A 19841-nucleotide genomic window follows, 5' to 3' on the forward strand; every position below is an offset into this window, starting at 1 on the left:
CTAACTGAAAACAATTGGCACATTTTATTTCCACACCACTTTCACATAAGAGGTATTTAAAAATACAAAGCTAATATTTTTTCATGAGTTCCTGGGCTTAAAAATTCAAAATATTAAAGTTTCATCAGTTTCATCTTAGATGAAACTTGCCTTTAAATACACGGTGTGTTTTCTGTATAAGTTACCTATATGTCTTCAAAAACCTGACTTGTCTAGAAAAATGACTCTCTGAGACAGTCATGTTTCTTTTTCTGTTGTTGTTGTTGTTCTTGTTTTTTAAAAAAAGACAAAACAGCAATAAACATTTTAGCTCTTTAATGAGCAAAGATCATGTCTCTTAGCATTGGACTAATAGTCATTATTATCTTTATTTCACGCAATGACCAGTGACATGGCCAAGATGTACAAAGTTGTTTCCATCAAGTAGTATACAATTTTTTTTGTATAATAAGCTTTCATTCTTGAAAAAGAGTAACTGAAAAGAAAGGTTTCTGTTACTGCAGTTAGTTTGTCAGAGAAAGTTCTTTGCATTATCTTACAAACTATCAAAATTGCTAGTCATCTGAAAAAATGTAAAAAAAAAATCACATAACTTTAGTCTAATAGAAATATAGTACAGGTAAGAGAGAAAGTATTTATCAGGATGTGCTCTTTAAGTCCATCTCAATTTTTTTTAATACAAATGTACATCTGATTACATATACAAACATTTGGGAAGGTCTGTGATATACTGTTACTGGTAAACAACAGGGGGATGAAGAGTTTCCTGTGGTCTTAGAATATTCATTTAAAATCACACGCATGTGTAAGACTAAAATCCTCCAGGTGTTGACTCTCCTTCTAGGTTTTGCATCTACGTTGCACTCTACTGAGATTGCGTGAATAAATTCCAGTGAATGAACCTCAGTGAGAAAGATAAGTGACGTGAGAAGGGACATAACTTTATATTGTTATTATTAGTAAACATTTTGTCATGCAACATGAGTAAATCAATGAACTGAGAACTGTAATCAGAGTGGTAATTTGGGGCATCCTTATATCATAAAAGACTAGTAAGTAACTCTTTGGACACACTTCACCTTACCAAAAGGAACAAAATACAGAGTAACAAAAACCACAGCAAAGTATAGATCCTGTAACACATGTCCAATTAGGGTTATATTTCCATGAAGTACTTAGATGGGAATGAAAAGAATATTAAAAACATAGGAATTTTTTTTTCTGGGATTCATATCAGCGAGTATTCACACTATACCTATAGTTTCTTCAAATACCTTTCATAACTAATTCCGTCTATTATCAAAACTACTGTGAATTATTTTATTGTAATTACTTTTGCCCCTTAAAATCTTCTTTAGGTTCTGCCAATTGATGGAGGAAGCTTCTATTAAAAACTCCAATGGGATGAGAAGAATTTTAATTACGGCTTAATCAGCAGCACAGCCACCAAGCATATAAATTATCATGCACATCGTGCTAAAAATATCCAGTTTCCTTTATCCCCACAACTTTATACTGACAGCACTTATGTGATAATGTTGTACCTGCCAGTCTTTAAACTTCGTTGTTTTACTGGCAAATTTCAGCATGAGCCTCCGCTAAGGCCATTAACAGCATTGGTGCTTTGTGTACTTATCCAAATATGTAAATATGGTCTACACAATAAAACAGCTCCAAATAAAAACTGGTGAATATTATCTGACATTCCATTGGTGTGTCCCTTGTGCATATTCATGGTTGTTTTTTTAATTTTTTATATTTTATATTTCAGACATAGTTCTTTCCTGTTTGGTGTTCCACATGCCTAATTCCATCATGTAACATAAATCTTCAAAAAATTAATTCTTGAATGTGAATGAAAAAGTATCATTCAGAACAATTGCTTCAAGCAATTGAAATTCATTTTTAAAGTTGATTTGTGTATATATGTACAATTCATGTTTTTTTCAAAGCCCCCAAAGTTCTTGATATGTATATTCACATAATATTCCTCCTTATTTAAATAGTAAGCGTCTTGTAGGTTGAAAGCCAAGGAATCTTCAGTAATCTTTTACTGCAATCCATCAAAAAAATAGAGTTTGCTTCTCTTATCTGGCTATACCCTGGTTGTTGAATGTGAGTGGGGGTGGGGATGAGGATGGGGCAGAGTATTGTTCTGTCCTCCGGTAAATGTATTGAATGTGTGTAAGGGTTGAATCCCTGGTATAGTGTTGGGAATCATTGTAATGGTGTTGGGTGTCATTAAGGGAACATCATCAGGTGACCTCCTCATAGCTAGTGTGTAATCTGGGGGGCAGGCGGTCCGAAGAACCACCTCATGTGGATGGATGGACTCACATTCATGATCCAAATCGGTGTGCTTCATTTGGAGGGACATGATCTCCTCTTCTTGTGCGTGGGTCAGATCGTTCGTAGTCGTGCGCTGAGGGCTGCATCTCCTGTGAACATCATGTCTCCTCTTATCCTTTTTGTAGTACAGGGCTGCAAAGGCCAAGATGTTCAGAAACAGCAGTGATGCTCCAACTGCAATAGTGACGCTCAGCTCTGTTGAGTAGTCCCTTTGATCCACTGAAAATGGACTCGGTTGTTGTTTGGGATCATCCTGCTTGGCAGTGGGAAAGGCTGATGTGACAGATACAGAATTTTTTCTCGTAGGTCTGAAAGTGATGTCAGTTGATGGCACTTTAGTTGTTGTCGAGGTATACTGAGAAATGTCATTGAGATTATGCAGATGAGGTACCAACTCCAGCCAGAGGTTTACTTTATTAGCTCTGTAATGTTCTTTAACTCTTGGTTTTAATCCAATATGGAGATAAAGTTGGTCTTTCTGGGAATATCTGGTCCATGCTACTTCTTCAAAGCGGTTGGGTTTGGTATGGATGAATTTTGTGTCTTGAGGGACTGGTTGATTTGGGTCACTAGAAAAGAGAAATTATGAGAAAAAATTGTTTTATTCTTTTAAAAATCAAAATAATACTGGTTTAACATCTAATTGAAGAGGGTGAACTCAGCCAGGCTTTAGACTGTGTTTTAACATAACTTGGGTCAATTTAGAAATACCAATCCCAGCTCAGGCAGGTTGTTGGATGATAATGTAGTATAAGTAAATCTCACATTCTTGTTCTCTCTACCCATGGGCTGCTATATACCCAAAGATTTAAAAATTCATGTACATATGAGTTGTCTCATAGGCAAGCTAGCAGAGACAGCATTGGAAAAAACCTGGCATTTGGAATTGGCAGGTGAGGATTTGAGTCCTGATGCTGCTGTACACTAAACATATGAATATCTAGGTAAAGCTCTCGTAGCCTAACGTCCCTTTTCTGTAAAATGGGATTATAGTATCTGAGCTGCTCACCTCACAAGGTAGTTGGGAGGATCAAAAGGCATACAGTACTGTAAATTGAAAAATCTTTATAAAATATTTGTTACTATTGAATAACAATAATAAGTCCTGTGTAATTAAAAAAACAAGATAAATTTAATTATTGAGTAATGCAATAAAGGTATGACTGTCTTAATAAACTTTACAAAGGAAGAATAAAGCAGTGATTTTTTTGAAACACCACAAATATAAATTTTGAATAAAGGAACTTAATGTATTATTGGTATTAATCTATTAAATTAAATCATTTGGACACAAAATACTTATTTTTTAAGTGCTTAAGAGGATATTTTAATTAAATTATAGCAAACTTCATTCCTTAGGTACATACCCAGTTTTAGCAAAATTTGTCCAGTATGTCATTACGACTGCACTCAGCATCACATCATTTTTGGAGAAATTGCAAGGAAATAACTCTGTAGGTCCAATCATGGGGATTCCTAGTACGTAGGGAACCTCATCACCATGAGCTGCATCAGCCCAAGCTGGAACCTGATCTGTTTGGCAATGATGGTAAAAGGCATAGAAATATGTGGGTGAACCAAAGTTTGAGTGAAGATCTGCTGTAGCTACAGCTGGTGCCACCCACTGATGGTCCGTAAACAAAGCTAATAATGTCTTCCTTCTGGTTTCAGGGTTATGACGGTCAGCCCAGTCAGTATACATGAATTTAATGGTTTCTCTCAAAACATCTTTGCCTTCAGGGTATCCATATAAGTTATCAACAAAATTAGAAACAGCAAAGTCAAAATCACTAGCGGAGATACCATCATCGCTATCTACTATATTTTCAACAAATTTTAACCCTTCCCCTTGGTTAACTCCTAACATTATATCATAGTTGAGAAACTCTCCTTGCTCCATCAATATCTGAGGATCATCTGGTATTACATCACCATCAATCACAGGTCCAAAGGCTATGTGGTATCGTGCTGGTTGAATATCTTGGTCAACAAGTTCCTTGTAAGGCTTCTTCTGTAAGCATTCCACTAACTCTACTGTATCTGAAACATTGCAACCAACTTTTGTGGCCAACATTCTAGCATATTTTGCAGGTTGGAAACTAACAGCCCAGCTGGAAAGGGCAGTTCCACTTTGAGCTATTGCTCGTTGAAAAAGTCCTATAGGAAAAAACAACAAAGAGTTTCAGATGACCTTTGAATAATGCTGTGGTAAAACAATAAAATCTGATATTTGAGACATGTCCCAGATATGACTCAAGAAACAGGGAGATAGAGACAGTTTTGCTTAAGAGAAGGTACATAAAGTCATCCCCAGGGTATAATGAATTCGAGAGGTGGACCTAAGTCATCTGCTTTGAGTAGCAACTACTTTGGGATCAAGAGATCTAAATTGTGCAATGTCTCAAAAAGGCAGTAAACAAGGAGAGAAAGAGAGTGTGGAAATACTTGTGGCAAAAAGGCCCAAATATTTATTTGCTCAGCATGTAAACACCTACGCTGTTATCATAGCCAACCAGATGCAGCTAACTCTCTCCCCTTTAACTCATCATCAGACTTTGTATTGTCTTTTGAGGATATTTCCTCCAATTTGGCTGAAAGCATCTTTCTTCAAAATGGCTCTGTGTGTTTGTTTTAATCAGATTTTATCTGAAAAAAAATTGTTCAGACCTCACATGACTACTGGGGCTGGGAATTTGCTAATACCCTGGGGATGGCCCTAAAGGCACACGAAACAGAATATCACTTTAGACATACTCTTTCCAGCTCTTTATGTCAGACATAGTATGCTGAATATTCATCTTTCAGAAGGAGTTATAACATTTGAGGTATTTTCACTAGGTTAAAGAAAAAGCTATCAGCAGAAGGATTTAGTGGGGGGGTGATTTAACTTCTTCCACTGTTGAATGTGCACTGCTATATTTTATCATAAAAGATGAAAAGTACATGGTCCACTGCTTTTCACTTAATTACATTTAAGAATTATAAATCATGGTCCCATATGCAGCTTGATAAGAGCTGCATACCATTCAAATTTATAAATGAACTTTACTTATTAAGGTATTCTCTAATAAAATTCTTGTTTTAAAAATATAATTTATCTATTTTATTTAAAAAATTACATTTATTGTCAATTTCCAAATACAGCTTTGTAGTTCAGTTATTCAAACACATGCTCAATCATTCATACGTGTTAATGTGTAAGAACTCTTTCACAAAGGTGTTAAAGTAATGACTGAATTAGAAGCAAAGTTTTCATTTTTTCTCCAAACACATATATGTATTCAAAATGTCTGTAATATGTTCCTAGATAATTATAAAAATATTCAAAAAGTCAAACAATACTAATTTAAATTTGTTTTGGTTTCTGACATCTTTATGAACATATTTTCAGTTTGCTAGAGCAAAGTTTGCCAGAGCAAATAATATAAATACAAATAATTTTAAAAAATTATATAGGCCATGTGTTTGTCAACATTTGCTCAGAGAAATATTGTACTGCTTAAAAACTTTATAGCTAAAATAAGATTTCTATAAGATTCTTTCCCATTTTAGGGACTTAATGACATTAATTAAATATACCAAAAAAGGTTTTAAGGACAATACACATCACATTTGATATAGTCTGAAATACGCCATCTAGATGATACTGGGAAAAACCATATATTCTACTGTCAGCGAGAGTGCTTGTTATGTGTGGTTGACTCCTGATAGATACAGGCCTGAGCATTGTTGCAGCTCTGGGAAGTTCCCAGACCTTAAAGTCTATGTCTGCAATGGAGATAAAATTAGCCTGATGATTTCAAGACCTCTTCTGAGCATCTCCTGGTCAATTCAGGCAGCTTCGTTAATAGAGATAAACTTATGACTAGATCAAACGTAAGTCCATTTATCTAGCCAGGCATGGACAGATTTCCTTGAAGAGTGTGATGGAATGCTATATTTTCAATTGTTTGCATAGCCATTTGCCACTGTTTACCACATTATGAGTTGATGAATAGCAATGCTAGCTGATGAACTAATTGATTCATCTCTTTGTGCAATGCTAGTGTTATACTGGCTGAAAATGGCTTTGGTGCCCATGTTCACTTTACATTTAGAAAAAGTTTTAGAAAAAATCTGCGCAAAGAGCATTTGAGACCAAATGATCCTAAGAAGTCTGAACAGATTGTCCAACGTTATCCTAGATAAGTACTGGCGTTAGTATAGTCCTCAGGCTAGAACAATCTAATCTGTTCAATTAAGAAAAACAACAGCAACGAAGTTTGTTATTTCAAAATAAGTCATTTCACTACAGATCAAAATCTCTATACAATTGAAAGAGTTCTCACACACGTGTCATTTTGTCATCTCGGTTCAGAACTCTACTAATACAAATGAGATGTTACATAAACTATGTCTATAAATTAAGTCTATAATAATATATGATCCTCCAAATATACAAACTCATTTAATGACTGTTATTTTGAAATTCCACATTAATGTGTCTTTGATACCAAACACAAATATTCTATGTCTGGTGCTCATATCATAAAACTCAGTCTTACAAATTAAGAAGCTTCATGAATTACAATTGGCAGTGTATACTTTCTTAATACATATAAAATGATGATGGAAAAGCAGAAAATACAAGATGGTCTATGCTGATGTATATTCTCTATTTTCCTGCCTATTGTGTATGTATAATGGAGAGAAAGTATTTGTTTTACAGACTTCTCCAACAAAACACCTCTGTTCTTGTGGATATTTCAAGTTAATAATGCTATAAGAATGGGTGACCAAACTCATGGTAAAATGGGAGTCCATAAAGACCAGCATGATAAGCCTTGGGCAGGCATTTTGGAAAAAGGATGTCAAGGCCAGAAAATGGAGACAAGAACAATATTTCATGGATTTAAGCAGCCTCAGTGTTCCATGCTGCTTTGCCAGGCTTCAGGGGAAAAAAAATTAACACTTTTGGAGTTGAAAAAAGAAAAAGCACAAATTCAAACATATTTTTCTTTTTAATCAAAATCTCTACTAGTGACCTTGATGCTTTGACAATTTTGGATCACGCATGCAAAATAATCAAACGTCCATTCTCTACTCAGGCAACAAGTGAAAATCACGTTTCCAGACAAACTAGCTTACAACTGCTTCCGTATTATCTTCATACTAGTAAAGGGTTTAAAACATCTACTATCTAGAAAATAGATTATATACAAGCCTTGCATTAAAAAAATAATTTAAAAAAACCCTTGTCTTTGATTTTGATTACTGAATAAACACAGATAACAGAACTGTGAACATCTTTGATTTTCCCCAAAATCACCCTTTGGAGGAGAGGAAAGCACTGTAATGCTAATTATTCTGAAGTGTGTTTGAAAGGGCATCCATACCAAGCTCCACAGGAGACAAAGAAAAGAGTTTTACAAAACTTTAAACATGCATAGAGAAGCTGAAGAAACAAAGTTTTAAACAGTTATTGAGTTCAACCTAACACTTAGTTTAAACAGAGAAATATATACAGAGCATCACATACTACTGATGGTCGTGGCATGCAGACACCAAAATTGTCAAAATTTGCAACCTGCATAATACCTTTGGTTGAATTGCTCCAACGGTTACCTTCAGAATAATGGGATAAAGTCAGCAGATTGACACATGAACCCCCAGCACCAGATCCAAAAACAGTGATTCTTAAGGGGTCACCACCAAAGAATCCAATATTCTCACTAGTCCATCTTAAAGCTTGTATGAGATCAAGGAGTCCATAGTTTCCTTTTGCAGCCTGATCCCCTGTGCTCAAGAAACCTGGAAAACAGAAATAAAAAGACATCAAAGAACAACCTTTTGAGTTGACATGAATCAAACAGACATCAAATTTAAATAAAATTGAAGCCTGTGTTCATCAAGATGAGTACAATCCAAGTTCTTTAGTAAAAAATTACTTCCCACCAGAATAACATAATTTACTTTAGGAAGAATAGCAGAGACTAAAATCTGAAAAATGACATTTATCTTCCCCAAATGTTCCCAAGTTATCCAGGTAACAGGTAACAGGGGGCAGATAAAGAGAATGAAAACATTCTGAAAGACCTCAAGGGAGATATTCTAGGGGCCAAGTTATCTGGTGGAGATATTTGGGATAGTATCATGGGGTGTATGAGAATGTGTTTTTGCATAAATACTGTCAGTCCTCAAGTTGCTCGTGGTCTAATATGGTTGGAATTTAAGGTATGTGTGGCAGAGTGGCAGGATATGACGGTAGAGAGCAGGGGTATTTTTCCAAGACTCGTGCATAAAATTATATGCAACTCTTTGCATATATAGGTGTATGCACATTTTTATTGATGATGCCCCATGGTTAAGAATCACTGTACCTGACGTAATTTGAGGTTACATTTTAGAATGCCCTAAATGCTAAACTGAGGAGATCTGCTCAACTAGAAAACAGTGTAGAATATTTGAAGATTTTTGAAAAGTTGAGATTCATATTTCTCCAATACTCAAAGCTCCATTTTATAGTGAATTTAATAATGAAAAGAAATGTATGTTGAATAATAGAAAGAATGGAGGTGGTGAGACGTTACAAAGATCTAAACTGACAGAGTGGAAAAGGCAATTGAAGAAAAAAGGAGAAGAACAGTCTAAAATTAATGAAAAGAAACCTCAATTAAAATAGAATTGGGAGGTCAGAAAGGGAAGCTCTCATGCCCTATGACAATAGCAGAGCTCAGCAGGAAGAACAAAAACTTTCCTTGCCTGGCAAGAGCTCAGCCAATGAGAGACTCTCACAACTCAGCCAGTGAAAAGCCACTCTACTTCAAACTCTCAGTTCCTCCAATGGGCTCTTTGTTTACTACAGCCCTCCCAGCTTCCTTTTCCCCCTTTTAAAAAAGTTCTCCTCTCCTTGCTGTGGGGGGACTTGCATGTGGCTTGCCATGGTTGTAGACCCCAAACAGCAATTCTTTGTTGATCCCAAACAAGCCCATTTTTACTGCAGAAATAGCTGGCAGTCTATTTGTTTTAGGTCAACCTTTTGATAGCCTGCATGGGGATCCAGAGAAGACCCTCGACGACTTCCAGGTTGGTGGCAAACAAGTGTGATACCCTCATTGAGCCTGTTGTTGCCCACTGCTTTTCTCGCCAACCCTGGAATTTAAGAGGAAGTCTTTCTCCATTCAAGTGTCTGCCCCGTTTGCATTTTGAAGCCCTCTAGGTTTTACTGGGGATCTGGTTTTTTTTTTTGAATTTTATTTTATTTATTTTTTTATACAGCAGTTTCTTATTAGTCATCCATTTTATACACATCAGTGTATACATGTCAATCCCAATCTCCCAATTCATCATACCCCCACCCCCACCCCCCCGCCGCTTTCCCCCCTTGGTGTCCATACGTTTGTTCTCTACATCTGTATCTCAATTTCTGCCCTGCAAACCGGTTCATCTGTACCATTTTTCCAGGTTCCACATATATGCGTTAATATGCAATATTTGTTTTTCTCTTTCTGACTTACTTCACTCTGTATGACAGTCTCTAGATCCATCCACATCTCTACAAATGACCCAATTTCATTCCTTTTTGTGGCTGGGTAATATTCCATTCTATATATGTACCACAACTTCTTTATCCATTCGTCTGTCGATGGGCATTTAGGTGGATTCCATGACCTGGCTATTGTAAATAGTGCGGCAATGAACATTGGGGTGCATGTGTCTTTTTGAATTATGGTTTTCTCTGGGTATATGACCAGTAGTGGGATTGCTGGGTCATATGATAATTCTATTTTTAGTTTTTTAAGGAATCTCCATACTGTTCTCCATAGTGGCTGTATCAATTTACATTCCCACCAACAGTGCAAGAGGGTTCCCTTTTCTCCACACCCTCACCAGCATTTGTTGTTCATAGATTCTCTGATGATGCCCATTCTAACTGGCATGAGGTGATACCTCATTGTAGTTTTGATTTGCATTTCTCTAATAATTATTGATGTTGAGCAGCTTTTCATGTGCTTCTTGGCCATCTGTATGTCCTCTTTGGAGAAATGTATATTTAGGTCTTCTGCCCATTTTTGGATTGGGTTGTTTGTTTTTTTAATATTGAGCTGCATGAGCTGTTTATATATTTTGGAGATTAATTCTTTGTCCATTGATTCATTTGCAAATATTTTCTCTCATACTGAGGGTAGTCTTTTCGTCTTGCTTATTGTTTCCTTTGCTGTGCAAAAGCTTTGAAGTTTTATTAGGTCCCATTTATTTTTGTTTCTATTTCCATTACTCTAGGAGGTGGATCGAAAAAGATCTTGCTGTGATTTATGTCAAAGAGTGTTCTTCCTATATTTTCCTCTAAGAGTTTTATAGTGTCCGGTCTTACATTTAGGTCTCGAATCCATTTTGAGTTTATTTTTGTGTATGGTGTTAGAGAGTGTTCTAATTTCATTTTTTACATGTAGCTGTCCAGTTTTCCCAGCACCGCTTATTGAAGAGACTGTCTTTTCTCCATTGTATATCCTTGCCTCCTTTGTCATAGATTAGTTGACCATAGGTGCGTGGATTTATCTCTGGGCTTTGTATCTTGTTCCATTGATCTGTTTCTGTTTTTGTGCCAGTACCATGTTGTCTTGATTACTGTAGCTTTGTGGTATAGTCTGATGTCAGGGAGTCTGATTTCTCCAGCTCCGCTTTTTTCCCTCAAGACTGCTTTGGCTATTTGGGTCTTTTGTGTCTTCATACAAATTTTAAGATTTTTGGTTCTACTTCTGTAAAAAATGCCATTGGTAATTTGATAGGGATTGCATTGAATCTGTAGATTGCTTTGGATAATATAGTCATTTTCACAATATTGATTCTTTCAATCCAAGAACATGGTATATCTCTCCATCTGTTGGTATCATCTTTAATTTCTTTCATCAGTGTCTTATAGTTTTCTGCATACAGGTCTTTTGTCTCCTTAGGTAGGTTTATTCCTAGGTATTTTATTCTTTTTGTTGCAGTGATAAATGGGAGTGTTTCCTTAATTTCTCTTTCAGATTTTTCATCATTAGTGTATAGGAATGCAAGAGATTTCTGTGCATTAATTTTGTATCCTGCAACTTTACCCAATTCATTGATTAGCTCTAGTAGTTTTCTGGTGGCATCTTTAGGATTCTCTATGTATAGTATCATGTCATCTGCAAACAGTGACAGTTTTTCTTCTTCTTTTCCAATTTGGATTCCTTTTATTTCTTTTTCTTCTCTGATTGTCATGGCTAGGACTTCCAAAGCTATGTTGAATAATAGTGGCGAGAGTGGACATCCTTGTCTTGTTCCTGATCTTAGAGGAAATGCTTTCAGTTTTTCACCATTGAGAATGATGTTTGTTGTGGGTTTGTCATATATGCCCTTTATTATGTTGAGGTAGGTTGTTCCCCCAATGCCCATTTTCTGGAGAGTTTTTTTTTTTTTTATCATAAATGGGTGTTGAATTTTGTCAAAGCTTTTTCTGCATCTATTGAGATGATCATATGGTTTTTATTCTTGAGTTTGTTAATATGGTGTATCACATTGATTGATTTGCATATATTGAAGAATCCTTGCATCCCTGGGATAAATCTCACTTGATCATTGTGTATGATCCTTTTAATGTGTTGTTCGATTCTGTTTGCTAGTATTTTGTTGAGGATTTTTGCATCTATATTCATCAGTGATATTGGTCTGTAATTTTCTTTTTTGGTATTATATTTGTCTGGTTTTGGTATCAGGGTGATGGTGGCCTCAAAGAATGAGTTTGGGAGTGTTCCTTCCTCTGCAATTTTTTGGAAGAGTTTGAGAAGGATTGGTGTTAGCTCTTCTCTGAATGTTTGATAGAATTCACCTGTGAAGCCATCTGGTCCTGGACTTTTGTTTGTTGGAAGATTTTTAACCACAGTTTCAATTTCATTACTTGAGATTGGTCTGTTCGTATTTTCTACTTCTTCCTGGTTCAGTCTTGGAAGGTTATACCTTTCTAAGAATTTGTCCATTTCTTCCAGGTTGTCCATTTTATTGGCATAGAGTTGCTTGTAGTAGTCTCTTAGGATGCTTTGTATTTCTGCGGTGTCTCTTGTAACTTCGCCTTTTTCATTTCTAATTTTATTGATTTGAGTCCTCTCCCTCTTTTTCTTGATGAGTCTGGCTAATGCGTTATCAATTTGGTTTACCTTCTCAAAGAACTAGCTTTTAGTTTTATTGATCTTTGCTATTGTTTTCTTTGTTTCCATTTCATTTATTTCTGCTTTGATCTTTATGATTTCTGTTCTGCAGCAGTGAATTCCACTAATCTGTCTTCCACCTCCACTTATCCTTTCTTCTGTCTCTGTTATTCTGCTTGATTCCTTCTAGTGTATTTTTCATTTCAGTTATTGTGTTGTTCATCTCTGTTTGTTTGTTCTTTAATTCTTCTACATCTTTGTTAAACATTTCCTGCATGTTCTCAATCTTTGCCTCCATTCTTTTTCCGAGGTCCTGGATCATCTTTACTATCATTATTCTGAATTCTTTTTCTGGAAGGTTTCCTATCTCCACTTCATTTAGTTGTTTTTCTGGGGTTTTATCTTGTTCCTTCATCTAGTTCATAGCCCTCTGCCTCTTCATCTTTCCTATCTTTCTGTGAATGTGGTTTTTGTTCCACAGGCAGGATTGTAATTCTTCTTTCTTCTGCTGTCTGCCCTCTGGTGGATGAGTTTGTCTTATTGGGGATCTATTTTAAGGCGTTGTCCTCTGGCTAAGACTTTGTTCTGTATGCGAGTACTGGTTTGGCACTTCTGCCTGATTTTTGAAATTGGGCTTTTTGAATTGGAACTGTGCTCACCTTCGGCAGGATTCCTTTTGGAACGGTGCTGGCTGTTTATCCTGGAATTGCCTAGCTTTTGGCCCATCCTTCAGGAACAGGCGCTGTTTCTTTAGAACGGTGCCAGTTCAGCCTTTGACCCAATTCCTTTTGTAATAGGTGTGTTCTATTGGCACTGCACTATTAAGCCTTCAGCCTGACTCCCTTCAAATTGGGCTGCTCCATTAAAGCTGTACTGAGCAGACTTTGGCTTGGCTCCCTCTGGACTAGACTGTTCCTTTTGAACTGGCTGGTATTAGGCCTGCAGGCTGTTTGAGCTCTTTGAGTTGCTTGAGCTGTTTAGGCTGTTTGAAAATGATTCTTTTATTCTAGGTAGAAACCTCTGAGGAATGGGATCCCAGTTAACTAAACATTTTGAGCATGCCACACTTACAGGGACCTTGACCAATTTTATGTTTAAAAACTATGGTCCTCTTATTCAAACAGAAAGTCACAAAAATTATAATCATCCTCATCAGTTCACTCAGTCCCATGTAATTTTTTTTTCATCTTGATCTTTTGTTAGCACTTTTATGAATTCATCAGCTTTCCATTAGAGTTCTGAAAATGCTTATTCATTCAGTTCAGCAGTATAGTCAGTTACCAGAAACCTGTACTTGTCAGAGTCTTTTCCATGAATTCCTTGAAGATGAAACCTTTTTATAGCAACATATTTGCAAAAGCATCAGAGTACACCCAGAACTGTCTGTAAATGACAAAAGACTTACAAATGACCACAGTTAAAGATTTGATGAAAGTTCATAATAATGCAATTGACAACAGAGGCAAAAAATGTACAAATCAATTTTCACTGCAAAGTAAAGGAGCTGTTACAGTGGAGGATTACTGGACTGAATGTCAATATTATGACATAGTATGAGTGTGTTTCGTGTTTGGTAATTGCAATCATTGTTGCTTTTGTTGTGGTCATCCATTTACAATGCTTGGTGTCAGTTTATTTATCTCTTGTAAAAATAAAATACAGTGTGTGTGTGTGAAAAAAATAAAAATAAAAAATAAAAAAAAAAACAAAAAAACAAAAAACTATGGTCCTTCCTCAGGTACCTTTCTAACTAATGGACCAACCTAACGAAAGGTGATTTAGAATATCAATGACCATTATGCGAAGCTTTTGAAATCCCCAAACTTACTTTTCTTGAACCTGAATTGGGCAACCATAGCTCTAAAATTTCCAAAAACTGAATGTAATACCTATTTCAATTGGTATTTTGAAGCTTCCAAATGTTATCAGGAGTCTAAAATTGCCTCTTTGCAAAATAAGAGTTTTAAGATTAACTGAGGCAAACAATTAAAGAAAGATAAAATTGCTTCTGAAGCTTCATTCTCCTTCTCTGGCTTCTATGTCTCATGCCCTGCCGCTGGTGCCATCTTCCTCCTTCCCCTCTGTATCGCCTACACCTCCTCTATATCCTCAATTCCTCCATATTAATTCTCTTGCCAAACTTCCCTTTTTCCCTGAAACTCAGCCCACCCATAGGCAAAGATTTTCCCAAAGTAACCAAAGATCCTCGCAGAATTACTGAGGAATTTAATATAGTCATTCAGACTTATCAGCCTGGTTTCTCTGATTCATATCAGCTAGTTCATATGCTTGTTGGTGAAGGCCAGACCCAGTACTGGATGAAAACTGCTAATTGGGAAAATCCTGAATTCTAGAATCAACTGAGAGACCAGCCTGCTAACTTATATCTGATCAGGCTCAGGAAATCACTGGTGACTTCATCAGGCAATTCCTAGGGACTTTCCAAAGCCTGTTGATTGGATAAAATTCAGGCTTGCACACAAAAATATGATGAAACTGTTCATGACTATTACAATCGACTTCAGATTATTTTTAGAGAAAATTCTGATCTTCCTTCAGATGTTGATTCTACCCTGATAGCTTTTAACTCTATGTTTATGAATGGGATGCACAGAGACCTTTCCCTTCTAGTGAAAAGAATCAGGATGGAATGGGAAACCATGTCCACTCCCGATTTAGTTAATCTGACAAGGCAGCTCTCACTCACTTTAGATGGGTCAACTAAAAGGAAAACCATCAAAATACTTAATCTTCAATTCCAGCAAATGAAGGCCCCTAAACAAAACCAATACTGTCCTGGTTTCTGCTATTATTGAAAAGAGCCAGGAAATTGGAAAAGAGATTGTTATAAATTTAAGTGCTGTAGGTGCCTTCAGTCTTCCAGCCTCCCTTTCTAAGTTCCCCCCAATTCTCAATGACGGGGCTCCAAGGAACTACAGGGGCTCTTCCCTACCCTCCCTCTTGATCAGCTTGGAGAAAAATTTCTCCAAATTGGGGATGAATCTCTTCCAGTCCTAAATGACACCAAAGTCACACTCTCCATGCTCAACCCCACTACTATAAAGCAGCTCTGCTTTGGAGTTCCAAAAAGTTCAAATAGTGGGGTTGAGCCTCAAGAGGTTCCTGTCTCTGAATCCATTCCCTTTCGTTTAGGCCCTTTGAGACATATATATCCTGCTCCTTAGTTCCTCTGCTCCTATCCATATATTAGGCCAAGACTTCTTAGAGAAGTATCATGCCAGAATTTCTCTCTCCCCAAAGGGGGAGACAATTCTAGAACTTTACAGTAGTCATCAAAGTAAACTACCAGTAGAATTAAATTACCCTTTGACATCTTTTATTTGTTCTGTCTCTGATGATACTAGAACTGATTCTGGAAACACTGATCTTTGGCCCTATTAAATCAGCTACCATTTTCCTTATGGGCAAGATCTCCAAGTGATGTTGGCAAATCCACAGCACACCTGTTATCAAGATTCAAATAGATCCCTCAAAACCTTTTCCCAGGATTAATCAATACCCTACAAGTAAAGAAGGCATGAATCCCATAATAGAAGATTACAAGGCTCAAGGCCTCATTTTCCCTTGTACTAGACCATGTAACACTCCCATTTTACTGATGAGAAAACCTAAGGGCTGAAGGTAGAAGTTTGTCTAGGACCTCCAAGAAATAAACAAAAATTGTTATCCCTTGACACCCTGTTATTCTTAACTTTAATGCTCTACTAACCTCCATTCCCACTGGAAGTAAATTCTTTACTGTAATTGATTTATGCAGTGCATTCTTTAGTATTCCAGTTGTTGAAGCTAGCCAATAACTTTTTGCCTTCACGTGGAAAGAAAAACAATTCACCTAGACAATAATGTCTGATGGTTTTGTTGAGAGTTCTTCGTATTTCTTACCAGTCCTGAAGGCTGATCTGGATGACATAAAGTTCCTTAGAGGTTCTACTTTGTTGCAATATGTGGATGATTTGCTTTTTTGCTGTCCTCAAGCTTCCTCACAGGAAGGCAACATCCACTTGCTAAAGCTTTTAGCCTTAAAGGGACATAAGGTCCCCAAGGAAGACTATATCTAGATCCAGATAGACTTCACAGTGTCTTAAATTTCCCAAAACCCAAAACTAAGCACCAACTCTGAGGTTTTCTTAAGCTAGTCGGTTACTGCCAAAACTGGATTCCAAATTTCTCTATTATGGCCAAATCTCTGTATGTTTTACTCAGTGGTAACAAATTTGACCTAATTTTATTGGAAGAACTGGATGACATAGCCTTTGAGGCCTTAAAGAAGAGTTTGATGAATCAAGTGCTCTTGGCAATCCCAATTATCAGATTCTCTTTTTCTTTTTTTGTATATAAAAAGAAAGGGAATGCCTTGGGGTACTCACCCATAAACATGGGAACCACCATTGACTCATAGGGTGTTATAGCCAGCAAATGGACCCTGTGGCACAGGGATACCCCCCTTGCCTTAGAGCCATTATGGCCCCTGCTGGTTTGGTTACAGCCACTGAGAAAATTGTTGTGAGATCCCCTTTAACTATTTTTGTACACCACACAGTGGAAGCCCTCCTAAACTCACATCACACTCAGTATTTCTTTGTCAGCCACCTCATCTCTTATGAAATTCTTTTTTTAACTGCTCCTCACATAACTCTTCTACATTGTAACAACCTTAACCCTGCTACTCTTCTCCCCTCTGTCTCTGATGAGGTCCCTCACGACTGCTTAATGCTGTTGTACCACCTCCTGACTCCTGATGATCTACAGGAAATTCTTTTGGGTAACATTGACTTCTCATGGTTCACTGATGTTTCTTATTTAAAAGGTAACAATGTGCTGTTCTGGGTGTGTTACTGCAACTCCTTTTGATAGTGTTGAGACAGCACCTTTACGTATGGCTACTTTAGCCCAACAGGCTGATTTATATGCTCTTACGTGGGCTTGTGCTTTAGCCAAGGGCAAAACTTTAGCCAAGTGTAATATTTATACTGATAGTAGATATGCTTTCAGAGCAGCTCACGATTTTGGAATGTTGTGAAAGCAACGTGGCTTCCTTACTTCCAGCAGAAATAAAAATGGCCCCTATGTTCAGGAATTATTGGATGAAATATTTTTACCTGCTGCTTTAGTTATTATTAAGATCCTGGGGCATTCTAACTTTGACTCTCTTGAAGCTAAGGGAAATCACCTTTATGACCTTTCCACAAGGAATGCTGCCCTTAAAGGAACCAACAGCAGCCAAACTGCTAGCATGGCCTGGAGGGATAGTTCCCCAAATGATAATTTAGAAAAAGTGGCTAGAAAGGCCCAAACAATTGGCCTCAGAAAACAAAATCCTCAACAATTGTTGGAAATTCAATTATAGAATTGTGAAAATACAACAGGTGTAGATTTGATAAAAAGAGAAAACTTTGGTTTGGACCAAATAACAACCCAGTCCTACTGGAGACTCTAAAATTTCCACTCCTAACCACTGTGCATGCATTAAACATTGGTCTACTGACAAAATGACAGCATTCATGAATCAATATTGGTGGGAAAACATTAACAAGGCTACAAAAAGTGCCTACCTCACTTATCCCACTTGTGCAAAGTACAATCCAGGGAAACCTGTTCTTACTGTTCCTGGACATTTTAGACTGCCTAGTGGCCTTGAGGACTTGAGGTCTGGCAAATGGATTTCATACAACTTCCTCCATCTCATGGGTATAAATATGTTTTAGTCATGGTCTGTATGTTTCTTACTTGACTGAAGCCTTTCCTTGTGACAGGCTACTGCCTCTTCTGTGGCTAAAGTCCTTTTGGAAAAGATTATTCCTACCTTGGGAACTCCTTTCAAGCTTCATAATGATTGAGGAACCCACTTTACTGGTCAGGTACTTTGACAAGTTGGCACTGTTTGGCTAGTTTTACAACACTTTCACTGTGCTTACCACCCTTAATCCTCTGGTTTAGTTGAACACACTAACGGCATTATTAATACTCAATTGGCAAAATTTGTAGAGGCCCTCCAAATATTTTGGCCAAAAGCTTTGCTGTTGGTCCTTCTAAGTCTCAGATCCACCTCTTTCGTAACTCATAAACTCTTACCCTTTGAGATAGTCACAGGGTGCCACAAGTCAAAGGACTTGGCTTCTGCCTCTTTTGATCCACAACTAATAAATGAGAGATACTCTAATATTGCAAAGCCTAATTGCTTCTATTAAAAAAAAATCATGTTTTAGTAGAGCAATCTTTTCACAGTGTGCTCTTAGGAGATGAGGACCTAAGCATCACACCTTGTAACCTGGAGATTTCATCTGTTTAGAAAGACACCTCCATAAGGACTCTCTTAAACCTCACTGGCAAGGCCAACTAACCAACTTTTCTGCAGCCAAACTCCAGGGATTGGACTCTCGTATTTACATGACTCCCCTAAATAAAGCACTGAACCCTGACTGGACCTGCACATCATCTAATGACCTGAATGTAAAGATTAACCAGAATTGAAGCAGACAACATCTGATAAGACAGATTTCCGAAGATATCTGGACCAGGTCTGTAGGAAGTTTGACTGCCAAACGTTTGATGACATAATGCTTCAGATGATCTCCAATGTCTATGATCTTGATAACATATGGACTTCAGATAAGAAGTGCCTGAGTGTTCTCTTTCTTACCTCTCTTGGTTACTCAGATGTGACCTCAATAGGTTTTCAATCTGTGTACTTTCCCTCCAACATGAGACACTATACCCAAGAAAGATACTTTTTGTCATTGAGGTACAAAAAGCCACTGAAACTGGAAAACCTAACTCTTGATCAGCAATGTTTTAATAGAATGATCTTCATCAAAAGGGGGAAATGTAAAAATTAATAAAAAGAAACCTCAATTAAAATAGAGTTGGGAGGCCAAGTTTACAGAACTAATTAATTTTAAAAATTAGATTTATTCTCTTATTGAAGACCCATTATAGAAACTCAACATAATAGGTCAATGTTTGTGATAAAAATTATTTTATTCAATTTAAAATATACCTCTAATTAATTTTAAAAAACCAGGAAGTCAATTACATTTGTGAAAACCAGACTGTGATAATAATCTCTATCAATTGAATAAGTCAATCTATACCTAAAATGAATATATGAACCAGAAATTCTTTAGGATCATTGTGGGAAGCAATAGATGAAGTCAAATCTTCTTGAATAATTTTGAAAAACACTAATGAATGCATATGATTAGTTCTTTTTTTCCTACAAGACCAAAAATGCTAGGAAACAAAAGCACAATGTCTAGTCTATCATGTGCGTGTGCGTGTGTGTGTGTGTGTGTGTGTGTGTGTGTAATCCTGGAAATATGAAAT

At 36.8% G+C, this 19841-nt stretch overlaps 1 protein-coding gene across 6 annotated transcripts in view; it reads right to left on the minus strand.

The window, feature by feature from the left end:
• Positions 1-2095: 2095 nt before the first annotated feature.
• NLGN1 (neuroligin 1) overlaps positions 2096-19841 on the minus strand; it is a 696295-nt gene continuing 678549 nt past the window's right edge. For 3 of the 6 annotated variants that reach the window (XM_061193421.1, XM_061193416.1, XM_061193422.1), the window contains 3 exons: positions 7954-8139; positions 3717-4506; positions 2096-2918 (listed from right to left, as the gene is read on the minus strand). In XM_061193421.1, the coding sequence (XP_061049404.1) occupies positions 2096-2918; positions 3717-4506; positions 7954-8139 (1799 nt within the window). Of the gene's footprint in view, positions 2919-3716; positions 4507-7926; positions 8140-19841 lie in introns of all 6 variants that reach the window. The other 3 variants (XM_061193419.1, XM_061193417.1, XM_061193418.1) reach the window with 1 other exon arrangement.

Source organism: Eubalaena glacialis, chromosome 6 (genome assembly GCF_028564815.1).
Source record: "Eubalaena glacialis isolate mEubGla1 chromosome 6, mEubGla1.1.hap2.+ XY, whole genome shotgun sequence".
NCBI classification, from domain to species: Eukaryota; Metazoa; Chordata; class Mammalia; order Artiodactyla; family Balaenidae; genus Eubalaena; species Eubalaena glacialis.